Raw genomic sequence first — 20,247 nt, 5'->3', positions numbered from 1 at the left:
ACACCCTTATCATTCCCTAGTATATGGTACTGAGGTACCCAGGGTATTGTGGTTCCAGGAGATCCCTATGGGCTGCAGCATTTCTTTTGCCACCCATAGGGAGATCTGACTATTCTTACACAGGCCTGCCAGTGCAGCCTGAGTGAAATAACGCCACGTTATTTCACAGCCATTTACCACTGCACTTAAGTAACTTATAAGTCACCTATATGTCTAACCTTCACCTGGTGAAGGTTGGGTGCAAAGTTACTTAGTGTGTGGGCACCCTGGCACTAGCCAAGATGCCCCCACATTGTTCAGGGCAAATTCCCCGGACTTTGTGAGTGCGGGGACACCATTTCACGCGTGCACTATACATAGGTCACTACCTATGTATAGCGTCACAATGGTAACTCCGAACATGGCCATGTAACATGTCTAAGATCATGGAATTGTCAGACAATTCCATGATCCCCCGGGTCTCTAGCACAGAACCTGGGTACTGCCAAATTGCCTTTCCGGGGTCTCCACTGCAGCTGCTGCTGCTGCCAACCCCTCAGACAGGTTTCTGCCCTCCTGGGATCCAGGCAGCCCTGGCCCAGGAAGGCAGAACAAAGGATTTCCTCTGAGAGAGGGTGTGACACCCTCTCCCTTTGGAAATAGGTGTGATGGCTGGGGAGGAGTAGCCTCCCCAGCCTCTGGAAATGCTTTGATGGGCACAGATGCTGCCCATCTCTGCATAAGCCAGTCTACACCGGTTTAGGGATCCCCCAGCCCTGCTCTGGTGTGAAACTGGACAAAGGAAAGGGGAGTGACCACTCCCCTGACCTGCACCTCGGTGCCCAGAGCTCCTCCAGTGTGCCGCAGACCTCTGCCATCTTGGAAACAGAGGTGTTGCTGGCACACTGGACTGCTCTGAGTGGCCAGTGACATCAGGTGACGTCAGAGACTCCTTCTGATAGGCTCTTACCTTTCTTACTAGCCTATCCTCCCTCCTAGGTAGCCAAACCTCCTTTTCTGGCTATTTAGGGTCTCTGATTTGGGGAATTCTTCAGATACCGAATGCAAGAGCTCACCAGAGTTCCTCTGCATCTCCCACTTCACCTTCTGCCAAAGGATCGACCGCTGACTGCTCAGGACGCCTGCAAAACCGCAACAAAGTAGCAAAGACGACTACTGCAACCTTGTATCGCTTCATTCTGCCGGCTTTCTCAACTGTTTCCTGGTGGTCCGTGCTCTGGGGGCAGCCTGCCTCCTTTCTGCACCAGGAGCTCTGAAGAAATCTCCTGTGGGTCGACGGAATCTTCCCCCTGCAACCGCAGGCAACAAAAGACTGCATCACCGGTCCTCTGGGTCCCCTCTCAGCATGACGAGAGTGGTCCCTGGAACTCAGCAACTCTGTCCAAGTGACTCCCACAGTCCAGTGACTCTTCAGTCCAAGTTTGGTGGAGGTAAGTCTTTGCCTCCCCACGCTAGACTGCATTGCTGGGTACCGTGTGATTTGCAGCTGCTCCGGCTCCTGTGCACTCTTCCAGGATTTCCTTCGTGCACAGCCAAGCCTGGGTCCCCGACACTCTAACCTGCAGTGCACAACCTTCTGAGTTGTCCTCCGGCATTGTAGGACTTTCTTTTGTGACTTTGCGTGGACTCCGGTTCACTCCTCTTCTAAGTGCCTGTTCCGGTACTTCTGCGGGTGCTGCCTGCTTCTGTGAGGGCTCCCTGACTTGCTGGGCACCCCCTCTGTCTCCTCATCCAAGTGGCGACATCCTGGTCCCTCCTAGGCCACAGCAGCATCCAAAAACCCTAACCGTGACCCTTGCAGCTAGCAAGGCCTGTTTGCGGTCTTTCTGCGTGGGAACACCTCTGCAAGCTTCTTCACGACGTGGGACATCCATACTCCAAAGGGGAAGTTCCTAGTAGACATCTGTCCCCTGGGCATGGCCATTGGGCACAGTGGCATGTAATGGGGCCCAAGTTAGGCCCCCTATGCCACTTAAAATAAATACAAAAAAATTACTTACCTGCACTTACCTGTACTCACCATAGATGGGTCCCCCCATCCATGGGTGTCCTCCAGGGGTGGGCTAGGGTGGCAGGGGGTGTCCCTGGGTGCAGGGAAGGGCACCTGTGGACTGCTTCCATGGTCTTCCACCATGGAAAAGAGCCCACAGGTCCCTTAACGCCTGCCCTGACCCAGACGTTAATTTTTTACATCCTTGGCAAAATGGACTGGCCCTACAAAACTCCAGTTTCATTTATTTTACAGTGTGCAAATCTAGCCCTGAAAGAAAATTTCTTTCAGTTCGAAAGTCAACTATACCATCAAATTCAAGGGACCTCAATGGGCAGTACATTTGCTCCGAGTCTGGCCTGTCTATATATGTATACTTTTGAATCAAAATATATTCTACCATCCACTCAACCTTTCTCCTCTAATATCCGGCTATGGCATTGATACATAGACGACATACTAATAGTCTGGAAGGGTAACTGTGACCAAGCTAAAGCATTTATTGAGTGGGTTAACACCCTGGACAACAATTTACATTTTAGTGCTAATTTTTCCTCAGACGAAGTTTCTTTTCTGGATTTACGTATCATCCAAACTAATGGATTGTTACACTCTTCCATTTTTCATAAACCCACATATAGGAATAGTTTACTGCTATTTGACAGCCACCACCCCAAATCTCTGTGACAGAATTTACCTTTCGGTCAATTCCTGAGGTTAAGACGTAACTGCACAGAGGTTTCTGATTTTAATAACCAGGCTGAGATTCTGAGCCACAAGCTAGTACACCGTAAATATCCACTACGGATTATCAGCCAGGCCAGAAAAAGAGCTCAAAATATCCCAAGAGATGTCCTTCTTAACACAAATTCACGTGAATGGCAATCAAGATTGACTTGTGTTACCACCTTCACCCCTTTGAGTAACCAGGTTAGGAAGATTATTAGAAAACACGGGTCCATTCTGAACATTTCAGGTGAGGCTTTAGTGCAACCCCTTTTTGCATTCAAACGCACACAAAACATTCGAGACTTAGTAGTACACACTAAACCACTACCACAACGAAATCGTGACAACACGCAAGCTAGATCATGGCTAGGGGTTATAGGACATTATCCTTGTGGTAACTGCAATGTATGTCCCTTCTCGATGCATACACAGGATATGGAGTTGGGTGAGAGGACACCATGGCAATTAGCGACACATACTAACTGCCGCACAAAGAACTGCATCTACATGATCACCCGTCCATGCAATTTCCGATACATCGGGATGACCACTAGAATGGTCAAAACACGTATTAATGAGCATCGGAGCACCATACGATGTCAACAAGCCGCAACGAAATTGACTAAACATTTCATTGAATTCCAACATACACCTGACGACCTGAGATGGGTTGTATTGGAATGCATTACAAACACTAGAGACTGTACCAAGAGACTCTTTGAGAGAGAAAAACGCTGGGTGTTTAGGTTAGGAATACATCAGACTGTACTAAATGATGATATACCCTGGTTGGAATTTACTAATCGATAGTCACAGGGTCGATCTTTTCACTATGGAGATATCACAATCAATATATAGTTTTTTTAATGGCAGCCTCCACTATGCTTGGATCTACCAATATACAACCATTTCTGAGGTTCAACATCATTTTATGATTGTGTTACCACAACTGATTCTATTATGACTCCCTCTGTCATCAATGGCTGCATAGTGCACCCTCCTACACTGTTTATGCCCCCCTTTATGGCAACTTTCATTTCAGTATGATTGGGATATTTTCTACTTTCTATTATCTTTCTACAGACAGTCCTTTGGGATTACCATTTAGGGGGTACAGCTATTGGTTGCCACCCTTGTTTGACCACAGGTCCCCCTCTGTATTGGTATTCCACTACAATATGGCTGCCATTTTTTTGTTACAAAAACATCTCTACAATATGGCCGCCACTATTTCCTATTCCTAACCCCATTACAAAATGGCCACCACTCTTTTACTGTTAGGGAATTCCTTCAAGATGGCTGCCACTATTTCCTATTCCTAACCCCATTACAAAATGGCTGCCACTCTTTTACTGTTAGGGAATTCCTTCAAGATGGCCACCGCTTTTCTCCAGTCCTCTTTCTAGCTTGATGCCCCACCACCATTTATAAACCCCTCTCCAGCTATGTCTCACTTTTTCTGGGACGCGGACAGGGGTAGGTTATCCACCCGGTGGCCACACGAGCAGGGTAAGTCCTATGTTACCTTTCTTTAAGGAGCAGAAGAGTAACTATCTATATTGCAGACCACTTTCTTTGCCCCTTCTTGATCCATGGAGGGAGCTGTTATTAAACATTGGACACTACTATGACCCTGTGTCATTATTAATACTATTGGTGTACATTATTGGACTGGCGATTGTCTACACTATACACATTTTTTGGACATGCTTGGCTCGTGATTTAAGATTATTTTGACAATTTGAATTGACTAACAATATTCCACATAGTTATGGTGATTACCTGTGTTCTCATACTTAGGACTTTCTGTTATTGGACATGTTTGAGCCATGATTTAAGTTTGTCCTGAATAGTTTGAATGAATTTATAATCCTTGAGATATTTATACTTGTTATGTATAACACGTCATCTATATCTATACTTAGTTGACTATACAAGCCTGGACCACTGATGCTTATCGCTATCCTGATGGGGCCCATCCTTTAATACAAGGAGGGTGAGGATTCATCCACTGAATTGAGAGGAGTCTGTTTGATTTATATTTCACTGTGTGATACACTTCACATTAGGGTTTCTCACCGGAATGAGCTCAGTGTGCACATGGTTATATTTGTATTTTGAGTCTGTTTTTTTGCTCTTTGTAGGTTTTTGTGGTACAAAGAAATAACGTACTGGGTTATAACATGGAGATTAGGTACGTTTTTTGGTCCTGACGAATCGCACCGATCTTAACAGACATTTTTTGCGAGAAACATGTTGACCCCGATGATAGAAGTATAGTTAGTTCTGTACTCTAACTCTTCACATTCCCCTAATTCAGGGACTGACAGTTTTTTGTTTCTGAGGGTGGACTAGACATTACTTCTAATCCTTACCCACACTCTGCTTTTAATCATGACAGGGGTCTGGGTTGATTAAATACGATATTTCCAGACCTCTAGCCATTTTTATTTTCACATACCCATATACCAATCCCACATACTAGCACTCAGCTACCGGCCTTCTTTACACTCAAAAGATCTCCGGCAAAGAGCCCCCATGAAGGGCCCGTCAGGCATTGCAGTGCCGGCCTGACGAGAAGCAAAAGCCCAATGATGAAGCATGTCACCATTTGGTGAGTGAGGGCTCTTGTTCTAATAAGAGCAGACTCATAGACTCTATTACTTACTGTTTACATTTGTACTAGTCTTTTTTGGTATTATGATGGGAGTACCGTACACAGGACCAACTTTTCTCTAAACACTCCCGACATATTAGCCCTTCTTTGTTTGTATTTGTTAATTTTTGATGCACATCTGGATTTACGTCACTTTCTGGCTCCGCCTCCCAGCCATGCCCCATTTTTGCCCGGTTGGATAAATATGACGCACGGGTGTTTAAGTCATTTTTTGGACGGGAACGCCTACCTTGCATGTCATTAACACAAGGCAGGTTCACGCATCCAGAAAATGACGCACACTGAGAAATTTTGACATTCGCGGGGTCGGGTGTCAAAGTATAAATATGATCATAGTGCTGTGTCGAATTTGGTTAAAAAAAAATTATGCAAATCGGGCGCAAGCAGAGTATAAATATGCCTCTAAGAGTGAGCAACCACAGGAAAAGTGGTTTAGATTAATTTTAAAAATAGTACCCAAAACGCGATAAACATTAGGTGCCTCCAAAATGTAAATAAGGGCTATATTTTCTTATTAGTATAAATTAAAACAGGCTAAATAAAATGCATTTCCTATTTAGGTTGCCTACTTGCTCCTGAAGATTTCCAGTGCTTTCAACTCTTTAGTAATTAATGTAGGTTTAACCCTTACATTACAGTGAAATCCCTTAGCTTAAAGACAGGATAAATATAAGTCACTTACCGCTGTGGAATTCATCTCCTGTTCCTCTGACCATTAGTCTATAATATAGTCTTTAATCCAGACGGTTGATTGCTGAATATTGTACCTAGCAAAACAGAATATATGCTACATTTAATTGCTAGCCATCAAAAATGCTTTAAAACATTCCCCTTGAAATTCACATGCAGTACAACCTAACGCAGACATTTAAAAAGAAACATTTTTGATCAAGTGCGAGTATTTTTAAGACATGCTATCACTGCTTAGGACAATGCAAAATTACAGATACTTTCATGAAATTCAGGAATGCACCTGATACTAATGACTTGTGTAGGAGGCTGGCCTGACTTGTAGTGGGTACCAGAGCTACTTACACCTTGTGCCAGGTCCAGTTATCCCTTATTAGTGTAGAAGAGGTGTTTCTAGTAGCTTAGAGTGATAGAAGGTAGCTATGGCAAAACAGCTTAGGCTGAACTAGGAGACATGTAAAGCTCCTACTATACCACTGGTGTCATATGCACAATATCACTAGAAAACACAATACCCAGATATACTAAAAATAAAGGTACTTTATTTTTATGACAATATGCCAAAAGTATCTCAGTGAGTACCCTCAGTATGAGGATAAGATATATACACAAGATATATGTACACAAACCAAAATTATGCAGATAATGGCAAAAGGAAGTAATGCAAGCAGTGTAAAGTTACGGTAGATTGCAATAGGAGCACATAGGTATAGGGGCAACACAAACCATATACTCCAAAAGTGAAATGCGAACCAAGAATGGACCCCAAACCTATGTGAGCTTGTAGAGGGTCGCTGGGACTGTAAGAAAGCAGTGAGGGTTAGAAAAATAGCCCACCCCAAGACCCTGAAAGGTAGGTGTAAAATGCACCTACTACCCCCAGAGAGCACAGAAGTCGTGATAGGGGGATTCTGCAGGAAGAACAAACACCAGCAATGCAACAACAGTGGATTTACAGACCTGAGTACCTGTAAGACAAGGGGACCAAGTCCAAAAGTCACAACAGTGTCGAGAGTGGGCAGGAACCCAGGAAATGCCAGCTAAGGGTGCAAGGAAGCTGCCACCTGTTGGAAGAAGCTTGGTGTTCTGCAAGAAAGGAGAGGACTAGGAACTTCCCCTTTGGAGGATGGATGTGACACGTCGTGAAGAAGTTTCCCACGCAGAAAGACCGCAAACAAGCCTTGCTAGCTGCAAGGGTCGCGGTTAGGGTTTTTGGATGTTGCTGTGGCCTAGGAGGGACCAGGATGTCGCCACTTGGATGAGGAGACAGAAGGGGGGCCCAGAAACGTAGGGAGCCCTCACAGAAGCAGGCAGCACCCGCAGAAGTACCTGAACAGGCACTTAGAAGAAAAGTGAACCGGAGTCCACCCAAAGTCACAAAAGGGAGTCCCACGTCACCGGAGGACAACTCAGAAGGTTGTGCACTGCAGGTTAGAGTGTCGGGGACCCAGGCTTGGCTGTGCACAAAGGAAATCCTGGAAGAGTGCACAGGAGCCGGAGCAGCTGCAAATCACGCGGTACCTAGCAATGCAGTCTAGCGTGGGGAGGCAAGGACTTACCTCCACCAAACTTGGACTGAAGAGTCACTGGACTGTGGGAGTCACTTGGACAGAGTTGCTGAGTTCCAGGAACCACGCTCGTCGTGCTGAGAGGGGACCCAGAGGACCAGTGATGCAGTCTTTTGTTGCCTGCAGTTGCAGGGGGAAGATTCCGTCGACCCACGGGAGATTTCTTCAGAGCTCCTGGTGCAGAAAGGAGGCAGGCTACCCCCAGAGCATGCACCACCTGGAAACAGTCGAGAAAGCCGGCAGGATGAAGCGATACAAGGTTCCTAGTAGTCGTCTTTGCTACTTTGTTCCGGTTTTGCAGGCGTCCTGAGCAGTCAGAGGTCGATCCTTTGGCAGAAGGTGAAGAGGGAGATGCAGAGGAACTCTGGTGAGCTCTTGCATTCGTTATCTGGTGAGTTCACCAAAGCAGAGACCCTAAATAGCCAGAAAAGGAGGTTGGCTACCTAGGAAGGAGGATTGGCTACCAAGAGAGGTAAGAGACTATCAGAAAGAGCCTCTGACGTCACCTGCTGGCACTGGCCACTCAGAGCAGTCCAGTGTGCCACAAACACCTCTGTTTCCAAGATAGCAGAGGTCTGGGACACACTGGAGGAGCTCTGGGCACCTCCCCTGGGAGGTGCAGGTCAGGGGAGTGGTCACTCCCCTTCCCTTTGTCCAGTTTCGTGCCAGAGCAGGGCTGGGAGATCCCTGAACCGGTGAAGACTGGCTTATGCAGAGATGGGCACCATCTGTGCCCATCAATGCATTTCCAGAGGCTGGGGGAGGCTACTCCTCCCCAGTCTTCACACCTATTTCCAAAGGGAGAGGGTGTTACACCCTCTCTCAGGGGAAGTCCTTTGTTCTGCCTTCCTGGGCCAGGGCTGCCTGGACCCCAGGAGGCCGGAAACCTGTCTGAGGGGTTGGCAGCAGCAGCAGCTGCAGTGGAGACCCCGGAAAGGCAGTTTGGCAGTACCCGGGTTCTGTGCTAGAGACCCGGGGGATCATGGAATTGTCCCCCCAATGCCAGAATGGCATTGGGGGGACAATTCCATGATCTTAGACATGTTACATGGCCATGTTCGGGGTTACCATTGTGACGCTGTACATAGGTAGTGACCTATGTACAGTGCACACGTGTAATGGTGTCCCCGCACCTACAAAGTCTGGGGAATTTGCTCTGAACGATGTGGGGGCACCTTGGCTAGTGCCAAGGTGCCCACACACTAAGTAACTTTGCACCCAACCTTCACCAGGTGAAGGTTAGACATATAGGTGACTTATAAGTTACTTAAGTGCAGTGGTAAATGGCTGTGAAATAACGTGGACGTTATTTCACTCAGGCTGCACTGGCAAGCCTGAGTAAGAATTGTCAGAGCTCCCTATGGGTGGCAAAAGAAATGCTGCAGCCCATAGGGATCTCTTGGAACCCCAATACCCTGGGTACCTCAGTACCATATACTAGGGAATTATATGGGTGTACCAGTATGCCAATGTGAATTTGTAAATTTAGTCACTAGCCTGTTAGTGACAAATTTGGAAAGCAGAGAGAGCATAACCACTGAGGTTCTGGTTAGCAGAGCCTCAGTGAGACAGTTAGGCATCACACAGGGAACACATACAGGGCACATACTTATGAGCACTGGGGCCCTGCCTGGCAGGGTCCCAGTGACACGTAGACTAAAACAACATATATACAGTGAAATATGGGGGTAACATGCCAGGCAAGATGGTACTTTCCTACACAACCCTCCCCCCCCCCAAACGAAGGACAATAAGACTAGCCATGACCTGATGAGTCTTCATTGTCTAAGTGGAAATATCTGGAGAGTCCATCTGCATTGGAGTGGGTACTCCCAGGTCTATGTTCCACTGTATAGTCCATTCCCTGTAGAGATATGGACCACCTCAACAATTTAGGATTTTCACCTTTCATTTGTTTTAGCCAAAGTAGAGGTCTGTGGTCTGTCTGAACAATGAAGTGAGTGCCAAACAGGTATGGCCTCAACTTCTTCAGTGTCCAGACCACAGCAAAGGCCTCCCTCTCTATGGCAGACCAACGCTTTTCTCTAGGGGTCAACCTTCTGCTGATAAAAGCAACTGGTTGATCCTGGCCCTCAGAATTCAGTTGTGATAAGACTGCCCCTACCCCTAATTCAGATGCATCAGTTTGAACAATGAATTTCTTGGAGTAACATGGGCTTTTTAGGACAGGTGCAGGTCACATGGCCTGTTTGAGCTCCTCAAAAGCTTTCTGACAGCTAGCTGTCCACAATACCTTTTTAGGCATCGTTTTACTTGTGAGATCATTAAGAGGGGCTGCTATGGAGCCATAGTTTTTAATGAATCTCCTGTAATACCCAGTGAGGCCTAGGAAGGCTCTTACCTGGGTCTGAGTTGTAGGGGGAACCCAATCCATGATTGTCTGGATTTCCCCCTGAAGTGGTGCAATCTGTTCTCCACCTACCAGGTGTCCCAGATAAACACCCTTTCCCTGCCCTATCTGGCACTTTGAGGCCTTGATAGTGAGGCCTGCCTTTTGCAGGGCCTCCAAAACTTTCCAAAGGTGGACCAGGTGCTCATCCCAGGTGGAGCTAAAGACAGCTATATCATCAAGATATGCTGCACTAAAGGCCTCCAACCCTTGCAGGACTGTGTTCACCAACCTCTGAAAAGTGGAATGTGCATTCTTCAAACCAAAGGGCATCACTGTAAATTGGTAGTGCCCTCCTATAGTTGAAAATGCAGTTTTAGGTTTAGCATCCTCAGCCAATTTGATCTGCCAATACCCTGCAGTCAAACCAAGGTGCTTAGATACTTGGCAGATGCCAGTGTATCTATGAGCTCATCTGCACTGGGTATAGGGTGAGCATCAGTTTTTGTTACCTGGTTGAGACCTCTGTAATCAACACAAAACCTCATCTCCCTTTTTCCATCTTTTGAGTGAGGCTTTGGTACAAGCACCACAGGACTCGCCCATGGGCTTTCAGAAGGTTCAACCACTCCTAGATCAAGCATTTTCTGAACCTCTTGTTTTATGCAGTCCCTGACATGGTCAGGCTGCCTATAGATTTTACTTTTGACAGGCAAGCTGTCTCCAGTATCAATTGTGTGTTCACACCAAGATGTGGTGCCTGGCACAGTTGAAAAGAGTTCAGAAAATTGTCCAAGGAGCTTTATGCAGTTGTCTTTCTGTTCTGCAGTCAGACAATCTGCTAAAACTACTCCCTCCACTAAAGCATCCTCTTCAGTGGAGGAGAAGAGATCAGGGAGAGGGTCACTCTCTTCTTCCTGTCCTTCATCTGTTGCCATGAGCAGGGTGAGATCAGCCCTGTCATAGTAGGGTTTTAGGCGGTTGACATGAATCACCCTAAGGGGACTCCTAGCAGTGCCCAGGTCTACCAGATAGGTAACCTCACCCTTTTTCTCAACAATTAGATGGGGTCCACTCCATTTGTCCTGGAGTTCTCTTGGGGCCACAGGCTCCAATACCCACACCTTCTGTCCTGGTTGGTACTGAATCAGAACAGCCTTCTGGTCATGCCATTGCTTTTGGAGCTCTTGGCTGGCCTGAAGGTTTTTACTGGCCTTTTTCATGTACTCAGCCATTCTGGATCTTAGGCCAAGTACATAGTCCACTATGTCCTGTTTGGGAGCTTTTAAAGGTTGTTCCAACCCTCCTTCACAAGTGTTAGTGGACCTCTTACAGGGTGCCCAAAAAGGAGTTTAAAGGGGCTGAAGCCCAGTCCTTTCTGGGGTACCTCCTTGTAAGAAAAAAGGAGGCAAGGTAACAGGACATCCCATCTCCTCCTGAGTTTTTCAGGGAGTCCCATTATCATTCCTTTGAGAGTTTTATTAAACCTCTCTACCAGTCCATTAGTCTGTGGATGATAAGGTGTGGTGAATTTGTAGGTTACACCACATTCCTTCCACATAGCTTTCAAGTATGCAGACATAAAGTTGCTACCCCTGTCTGATACAACCACTTTTGGGAAACCCACCCTGGAAAAGATTCCCAGGAGGGCTTTTGCCACTACAGGAGCAGTAGTGGTCCTTAGAGGGATTGCTTCAGGGTATCTTGTGGCATGGTCCACAACCACCAAGATAAACCTATTGCCTGAAGCAGTAGGAGGGTCAAGGGGAACATCTATGTCAACCCCTACCCTTTCAAAGGGGACCCCAACCACAGGTAGTGGAATAAGGGGAGCCTTTGGTGTGCCACCAGTCTTGCCACTGGCTTGGCAGGTCACACAAGACTTACAAAAATCTTTTGTGTCCTCTGACATCCTAGGCCAGTGAAACAGGGGGACAAGCCTTTCCCATGTTTTGATCTGGCCCAAATGCCCAGCCAAAGGAATGTCATGTGCCAGAGTTAGGAGGAACTCTCTGTACTGCAGAGGAATGACCAATCTCCTGGCTGCTCCAGGTTTTGGGTCCCTTGCCTCTGTGTACTCTATGTGAGTCACTGACATCCCCATTTTGCTGCTTGACAGCTTGCTGTCTGAGACCCTCTAATGTGGGACAGGATTGCTCTGCCACACTCAGCTCTTCCCTGACAGGCCCCCCTCCACCCAAAAGCTCAGCAGTGTCTGCTGCCAGCTCATCTGGTGAAGGTTCTGCACAGGGAGGAAATTCTTCTTCCTCAGAAGGAGAATCATCTGTAGAGGGAGGGATAGTGGGTAGGGATTTACCCTTGCTACCCCTCGCTTTAGGGAGCACTTGGTCCATTGTTCCAGGATCCAAGTTACCCTGTCCTTTTTGCTTTTTGGCCTGAGCCCTTGTCAAAGCAGAAATATGCCCAGGAATGCCCAGCATTTCTGCATGAGCGTCGAACTCCACTTCTGCCCAAGCTGATGTCTCTAAATCATTTCCTAGTAGACAGTCTACAGGTAAATCTGAGGCAACCACAACTTTCTTTGGACCAGTAACACCCCCCCAGTTGAGATTAACAACAGCCATGGGGTGGCTAAGAGTGTTATTATGAGCGTCTGTCACTTGGTACTGCTGACCAAGTAGGTGTTGTTCAGGGTGTACCAGTTTCTCTATTACCATGGTAACACTGGCACCTGTGTCCCTGAAGGCCTGAACCTCAACACCATTTATTAGGGGAAGTTGCTTGTACTTATCCATATTAAGGGGACAAGCAACCAAGGTGGCCAAGTCAATGGCACCTTCAGAGACTAACACAGCCTCTGTGGTCTCCCTAACAAGACGAACCCCAACTAAATTACCAAAAGTGAGCCCAGCTACTCCCTTGGATTGGCTATTAGTAGGTTTGCTCCCACCGCCACTGCTGTTATTAGGGGCACTAGAATTTGCAGTAGGGGTTGTGGTAGTGGGAGGTTTGGTGTTTTTCTTTGGACAACTGGCATCAGTTGTCCAATGGCCTTTGACTTTACACAAATAACACCAAGGCTTTTTAACTTGATTTGAAGAGGATTTGGACCCACCACCCCCACCAGAGGATTTATGTGGGCCTGATGAAGACTCAGTTTTACTTTTGGCCCAACCCTTGTCAGAAGACTTACCATCCTTCTTCTTGCCATCCTTGGCACCCCCTGTATGAACTTTTCTGTTCACTCTTGTTCTGACCCATTTGTCTGCATTTTTTCCCAATTCTTGGGGAGAGGTCAGATCTGAGTCCACAAGATATTGGTGTAACAAGTCAGACACACAGTTATTCAGAATATGCTCTCTCAGAATAAGATTATACAGGCTTTCATAGTCGGAAACTTTACTGCCATGTAACCACCCCTCCAAGGCCTTCATTGAACAGTCAACAAAGTCTATCCAGTCTTGTGAGGACTCTTTTCTGGTGTCTCTGAACTTAATCCTGTATTGTTCAGTGGTTAAGCCAAATCCATCCAAGAGTGCATCCTTCAAAACTGCGAAATTGTTAGCATCACTTTCTCTAACAGTAAGGAGCCTATTCCTACCCTTTCGATTGAAAGATTGCCACAATATAGCAGCCCACAGCCTTTGAGGGACCCCAGGTACCATACAGGCCCTCTCAAGTGCAGCAAACCACTTGTTGATGTCATCCCCCTCCCTGTAAGGGGGAACTATCTTGTGCAGATTCCTGGAATCATGCTCTCTAACAGGATTACTATCAGGAATACTGCTGTTGCTGCCACCATGGGGTCCTAACCCCAATCTCTGTCTCTCCTTCTCCAGGTCTAGGGATTCTCTGTCTAGAGCCAGCTGTTGCTGTTTAAGCTTCAGTCTGGTCTCTTCCACTCTCAACTTTTTGAGTTCCCTTTCTAACATGTTGTCTTCAGGGTGGGTGGGTTGGGAATGCTTTGACACAGAGGATAAATTGGAAACAACAGAGGGAGATCTGTCCCTAACTGCTTGGACTCTAACAACCTGGCCTCCAGGAATAAAAACATCCCTACTATGATGGGAGCTCCTATTACTACCAGCATTGCTAGGTGGTCTGCTAAGGGGCAGATTTGGAACAGAACCCTCCCCACCTCCCTCAAGGTTATCCCCTGAGTCAGAATGGGAGCCATCTATTAACTCCTCATTTGAAGTGCCTGCTTGGGACTCATCATTCACAATCAGCATGTTATATAGAAACTCTTTAGTGGGGTTCTTTCCTATCACTAAACCTCGATCTAAGCAGAGACTCCTTAGGCTCTTGTAATTCAAATTGTCATAAGTAGTATTGACCATTTTAAGAGCAGACTCTACATCAGACATGATAAAGGAAGGTTTAGAGACAGTGAGAAGAAAGAAAAAGTTTCAGTACTTTTTAAAGAACAGAGAAAAAAACTTTTTCTAACTTTTTGGAAACTTTTAGAAGTTTTAGAGTACTTTTCAGCACTTAGAAAGTGTAAGAGGAGAAAAGCAAAACTTTTTGGTTAGGTGTACATACACTGAACTTGTTTTGTATATTATTCTCTTATGAAAAGTACACAATGACAAAGTGGTAAGTAGTTACAAGTACTTATCCCACCGCTGCACAACCAATGTAGGAGGCTGGCCTGGCTTGTAGTGGGTACCAGAGATACTTACACCTTGTGCCAGGTCCAGTTATCCCTTATTAGTGTAGAAGAGGTGTTTCTAGCAGCTTAGACTGATAGAAGGTAGCTATGGCAAAGCAGCTTAGGCTGAACTAGGAGACACGTAAAGCTCCTACTATACCACTGGTGTCATATGCACAATATCATAAGAAAACACAATACACAGATATACTCAAAATAAAGGTACTTTATTTTTATGACAATATGCCAAAAGTATCTCAGTGAGTGCCCTCAGTATGAGGATAAGATATATACACAAGATATATGTACACAAACCAAAATTATGCAGATAATAGCAAAAGGAAGTAATGCAAGCAGTGTAAAGTTACAGTAGATTGCAATAGGAGTACATAGGTATAGGGGCAACACAAACCATATACTCCAAAAGTGGAATGCGAACCACAAATGGACGCCAAACCTATGTGAGCTTGTAAAGGGTCGCTGGGACTGTAAGAAAGCAGTGAGGGTTAGAAAAATAGTCTACCCCAAGACCCTGAAAGGTAGGTGTAAAGTGCACCTACTACCCCCAGAGAGCACAGAAGTCGTGATAGGGGGATTCTGCAGGAAGAACAAACACCAGCAATGCAACAACAGTGGATTTCCGGACCTGAGTACCTGTAAGACAAGGGGACCAAGTCCAAGAGTTGTGACAGTGTTGAGAGTGGGCAGGAGCCCAGGAAATGCCAGCTGAGGGTGCAAGTAAGCTGCCACCTTTTGGAAGAAGCTTGGTGTTCTGCAAGAACGAAGGGGACTAGGAACTTCCCCTTTGGAGGATGGATGTCCCACGTCGTGAAGAAGCTTGCAGAGGTGTTCCCACACAGAAAGACTGCAAACAAGCCTTGCTAGTTGCAAGGGTCGCGGTTAGGGTTTTTGGATGCTGCTGTGGCCCAGGAGAGACCAGGATGTTGCCACTTGGATGAGGAGACAGAGGAGGTGCCCAGCAACGTAGGGAGCCCTCACAGAAGCAGGCAGCACCCGCAGAAGTACCTGAACAGGCACTTAGAAGAAAAGTGAACCGGAGTCCACCCGAAGTCACAAAAGGGAGTCCCACGACACCGGAGGACAATTCAGAAGGTTGTGCACTGCAGGTTAGAGTGTCGGGGACCCAGGCTTGGCTGTGCACGAAGGAAATCCTGGAAGAGTGCACAGGAGCCGGAGCAGCTGCAAATCACGCAGTACCTAGCAATGCAGTCTAGAGTGGGGAGGCAAGGACTTACCTCCACCAAACTTGGACTGAAGAGTCACTGGACTGTGGGAGTCACTTGGACAGAGTTGCTGAGTTCCAGGGACCACGCTCGTCGTGCTGAGAGGGGACCCAGAGGACCGGTGATGTAGTCTTTTGTTGCCTGCGGTTGCAGGGGGAAGATTCCGTTGACCCACAGGAGATTTCTTCAGAGCTCCTGGTGCAGAAAGGAGGCAGGCTACCCCCAGAGCATGCACCACCTGGAAACAGTCAAGAAAGCCGGCAGGATGAAGCGATACAAGGTTGCTAGTAGTCGTCTTTGCTACTTTGTTGCGGTTTTGCAGGCGTCCTGAGCAGTCAGCGGTCGATCCTTTGGCAGAAGGTGAAGAGGGAGATGCAGAGGAACTCTGGTGAGCTCTTGCATTCGTTATCTGGTGAGATCCCCAAAGCAGAGACCCTAAATAGCCAGAAAAGGAGGTTGGCTACCTAGGAAGGAGGATTGGCTACCAAGAGAGGTAAGAGCCTATCTGAAGGAGCCTCTGACGTCACCTGCTGGCACTGGCCACTCAGAGCAGTCCAGTGTGCCACAAACACCTCTGTTTCCAAGATGGCAGAGGTCTGGGACACACTGGAGGAGTTCTGGGCACCTCCCCTGGGAGGTGCAGGTCAGCGGAGTGGTCATACCCCTTTCCTTTGTCCAGTTTCGCGCCAGAGCAGGGCTGGGGGATCCCTGAACCGGTGTAGAGTGGCTTATGCAGAGATGGGCACCATCTGTGCCCATCAAAGCATTTCCAGAGGCTGGGGGAGGCTACTCCTCCCCAGCCTTCACACCTATTTCCAAAGGGAGAGGGTGTTACACCCTCTCTCAGAGGAAGTCCTTTGTTCTGTCTTCCTGGGCCAGGGCTGCCTGGACCCCAGGAGGGCAGAAACCTGTCTGAGGGGTTGGCAGCAGCAGCAGCTGCAGTGGAGACCCCGGAAAGGCAGTTTGGCAGTACCCGGGTTCTGTGCTAGAGACCCGGGGAATCATGGAATTGTCCCCCCAATGCCAGAATGGCATTAGGGGGACAATTCCATGATCTTAGACATGTTACATGGCCATGTTCAGGGTTACCATTGTGACGCTGTACATAGGTAGTGACCTATGTGCAGTGCACGTGTGTAATGGTGTCCCCGCACTCACAAAGTCCGGGGAATTTTCCCTGAACGATGTGGGGGCACCTTGGCTAGTGCCAGGGTGCCCACACACTAAGTAACTTTGCACCCAACCTTCACCAGGTGAAGGTTAGACATATAGGTGACTTATAAGTTACTTAAGTGCAGTGGTAAATGGCTGTGAAATAACGTGGACGTTATTTCACTCAGGCTGCACTGGCAGGCCTGAGTAAGAATTGTCAGAGCTCCCTATGGGTGGCAAAAGAAATGCTGCAGCCCATAGGGATCTCCTGGAACCCCAATACCCTGGGTACCTCAGTACCATATACTAGGGAAATATATGGGTGTACCAGTATGCCAATGTGAATTGGTAAATTTAGTAACTAGCCTGTTAGTGACAAATTTGGAAAGCAGAGAGAGCATAACCACTGAGGTTCTGGTTAGCAGAGCCTCAGTGAGACAGTTAGGCATCACACAGGGAAAACATACAGGGCACATACTTATGAGCACAGGGGCCCTGTCTGGCAGGGTCCCAGTGACACATAGACTAAAACAACATATATACAGTGAAATATGGGGGTAACCTGCCAGGCAAGATGGTGATTAGAAGTCCAGGATTGTAAACAAGGTCTTGCATGATATGTAGTCAGGTGACTACTCTAGTTAGGTAACAAGCAGGCAGTTTGGGGTTGTATTGTGTCCCCTAAGTAAAGACAGCAGCCTCTTTTATTTGTAATCAGTCAGGTGTGTGCACAAACACTTACCTCTAATCAGATAATGTGGCAGTCAGAAGATCTCTCATCCAGACATTTCCTTCTGCCATTTATAATATCGTGAACTAATCTAGCAACTGGCTTCAGTCCCATTTTCTTGATCGGGGATCCACAGCAAGTCAGAAGTAGGTCTTGGCAGTTCGCGGAGTTTTGCTACTTGGAACTCTGCCAAGTAACTAAAAAACTCTGCCGAGCTACGGGGAGTTCCACAAGTGGTGGAGTGCGTTAGGTCATGCCGTTTGCACTGGTTTTTAGAGCTGGGTGTTTGTCCTATGCTGAAAAATCAGCACGAACAGCACCACACGAAGCGCAAGAAGACACAGCTTATTTTCTGCCACTCAAGTAGATTTTTAACTCGAGCTGCACCTTCCCCAACATGAACGAAAGGTTTCTCAATGTGAGCGGTAGCAACCATCTGCGACCGCCCACGTTGAGAAATCTCGCTGGGAGGACGTCTGAGTAAGATTTTCCTTGCTTGGCTCTCCAACTTAACATTGTGAGCGCAAATGAGGGAAAAACACAGCTCAGAAGCCAAGTAGCCTTTTCAAAGCGAGGGCCTAACTTTGAGTTTGGTGGACGGGTTACAAATGTGACAGTTAACCCGATTTATAGAACATAATGCAGTTGTTGTAAGGCAGAGGGGATATTCCCCACAATTGCGATGGAGCAACCTATCTGCCAAACTCTAAACTAGGCCCTTAGGGGCTTATTTACAAGTCCCTGTGAGCCGCCGGAATGTCACTTTTAATGCTGGTCCAGAAACACACTGCAGAGCGCTGCCCTGCGCCAAACCTTTGTAAATGAGGGCCACTGTTCTTACACCAGCACTAGTACTTACTTATATGCACCGACAATCGTTTTGGGGACCAGAACTTATTTTTCATCATCAACTCTTTATCCAGAGCAAAATAGAGAAAGGCAGAACACACAGGAAGAAAAGGTGAAAGAAAGATAGGAAAACAGTGACAAACTGAGAATGAAGGGATGAAAAAGTATCTGAAAGAGTGAGTTACAGTCACTAAGCAATGGGTAGCAGAATACAAAGGCATGTGGAACCTTTGTATTGGCAACCTTGACACTAGGCAGGGTTGGCAGTCCACTCCTAAAAAAAAACTTTGGCATCGCACTATTTTTGTTTTTAGAATTTATATTTTAGACACTTGCAATTGCTGTGTCACACCAAACGCATATTTCAGAAGCTCTACAGAAGCTCAATTTTGAACTTCAACTATTTTTTATTTCAGTCAATGCCAGGTAGATTTTATTAAAAGATAAAAACATTCACAGCTAATCAACAGTCTGTGCTCAATTTGTGCCCGTGATTTCAGGCGGTGGGCACTTGCAATTATTTTTATGGACTGAGAATTATTTCTCAACATCAGACTTTGATCCAGAGCAAGAGAGAAAGGCATGCAAGGGAGAAAGAAGAGAAAAGAGAACGAGGTGTAGTCAAGACTAGGCTAGGGGGACCACCCGTCCATAATTTTCACGGACTGCCCTAATTTTGCCCAGCCGTCCTGATGAAAGGCTTAAAATGCTGTCCCAATTTTAGCCTTTCAACTAAAGGACAAAATGTAATTAGAACATATCAGTTTTCCCAGATCGATTGGAAGGCAGGGAGTGTCCTGTGCTCTGAGACAGAGAGGGAGGGGTAGACAGATGAGAAAAGGCCTTCTTGCCAGGGTGTCTCCTTCTCAAAAGAAATGCACATGTGCGCAACTGGTAAATCTACAAATGTAAAGGGGCTTGAAAACCTGCATTGACTTTAATCAAAGAAGTCACTTGAAGCTTTCTGATGACAAATATACTTTCTTTTAGAGAGGTACTGTAAGGGTGTTCCAAAGTGAGCTGTGCAGTGTGTGGTTTTATTGGAATGTTATAAAAAAAAATGTTAGTACTAGGTATAAACTGTATATTATTCAAATCTGTATTTTGGAAGGACTTTTTTTTATTTAACCAAATTGTATTTGCGCATTTTGTAGCAGCCTATATTATGATGTGTGGAATGTATGTTTAAAATAAGGATTTACACATTCACAGTTCTTTCAGGGACCTCTGTACCTCATAGTACTAACAAACATTGACAAAGCCAATGGGTCTTGTCTACACAAAAGTTATTGGGTATTTGCCAATGTGTATTAGCCATGTTATACACCAGAGTGGCTGCTGTTTAGCATGGCTAAAAGTTAGGTGCATTATGGTGTAGAATGGAGTAAAGTGGCATAGGAGCATTGGCGTATAGCACAGTGGTGCATAGTAAAGGGCTGTAGGTACAGTGCAGTTCTTTAGACTGAATTGGAGTAGAGTGCAGTGGCATAGAGTGGCATGGGGCAGAGTAGAACGGCATAGAGTGCAGTGGAGTAGAGTGGCATACAACAGAGTGGCAGATAGTGCAGTAGTGTAGAGTGGTGCAGTGGCTTAGAGTGCAGAGTAGACTGGAGTGGCATGGATCACAGTGGCATAGAGTGGTGCAGAGTGGATTAG

General features: G+C 46.6%; 1 protein-coding gene across 2 annotated transcripts in view; it reads right to left on the bottom strand.

Annotated features, from left to right (window-relative positions):
- The window catches only part of LOC138265609 (diacylglycerol O-acyltransferase 2-like), a 502,849-nt gene that overhangs the window by 178,057 nt on the left and 304,545 nt on the right, over positions 1 to 20,247 (bottom strand). For both annotated transcript variants that reach the window (XM_069213472.1, XM_069213473.1), the window contains exon 2: positions 6,079 to 6,163. In XM_069213472.1, coding sequence (XP_069069573.1) covers positions 6,079 to 6,093 — 15 coding nt within the window. In that variant the 5' untranslated portion in view covers positions 6,094 to 6,163. The remainder of the gene's footprint in view (positions 1 to 6,078; positions 6,164 to 20,247) is intronic.

The sequence above is a fragment of the Pleurodeles waltl genome, chromosome 11 (genome assembly GCF_031143425.1).
Source record: "Pleurodeles waltl isolate 20211129_DDA chromosome 11, aPleWal1.hap1.20221129, whole genome shotgun sequence".
NCBI classification, from domain to species: Eukaryota; Metazoa; Chordata; class Amphibia; order Caudata; family Salamandridae; genus Pleurodeles; species Pleurodeles waltl.
Note: the sequence above shows the minus strand (reverse complement) of the source record. Positions and strands in the feature narration are given on the sequence as shown.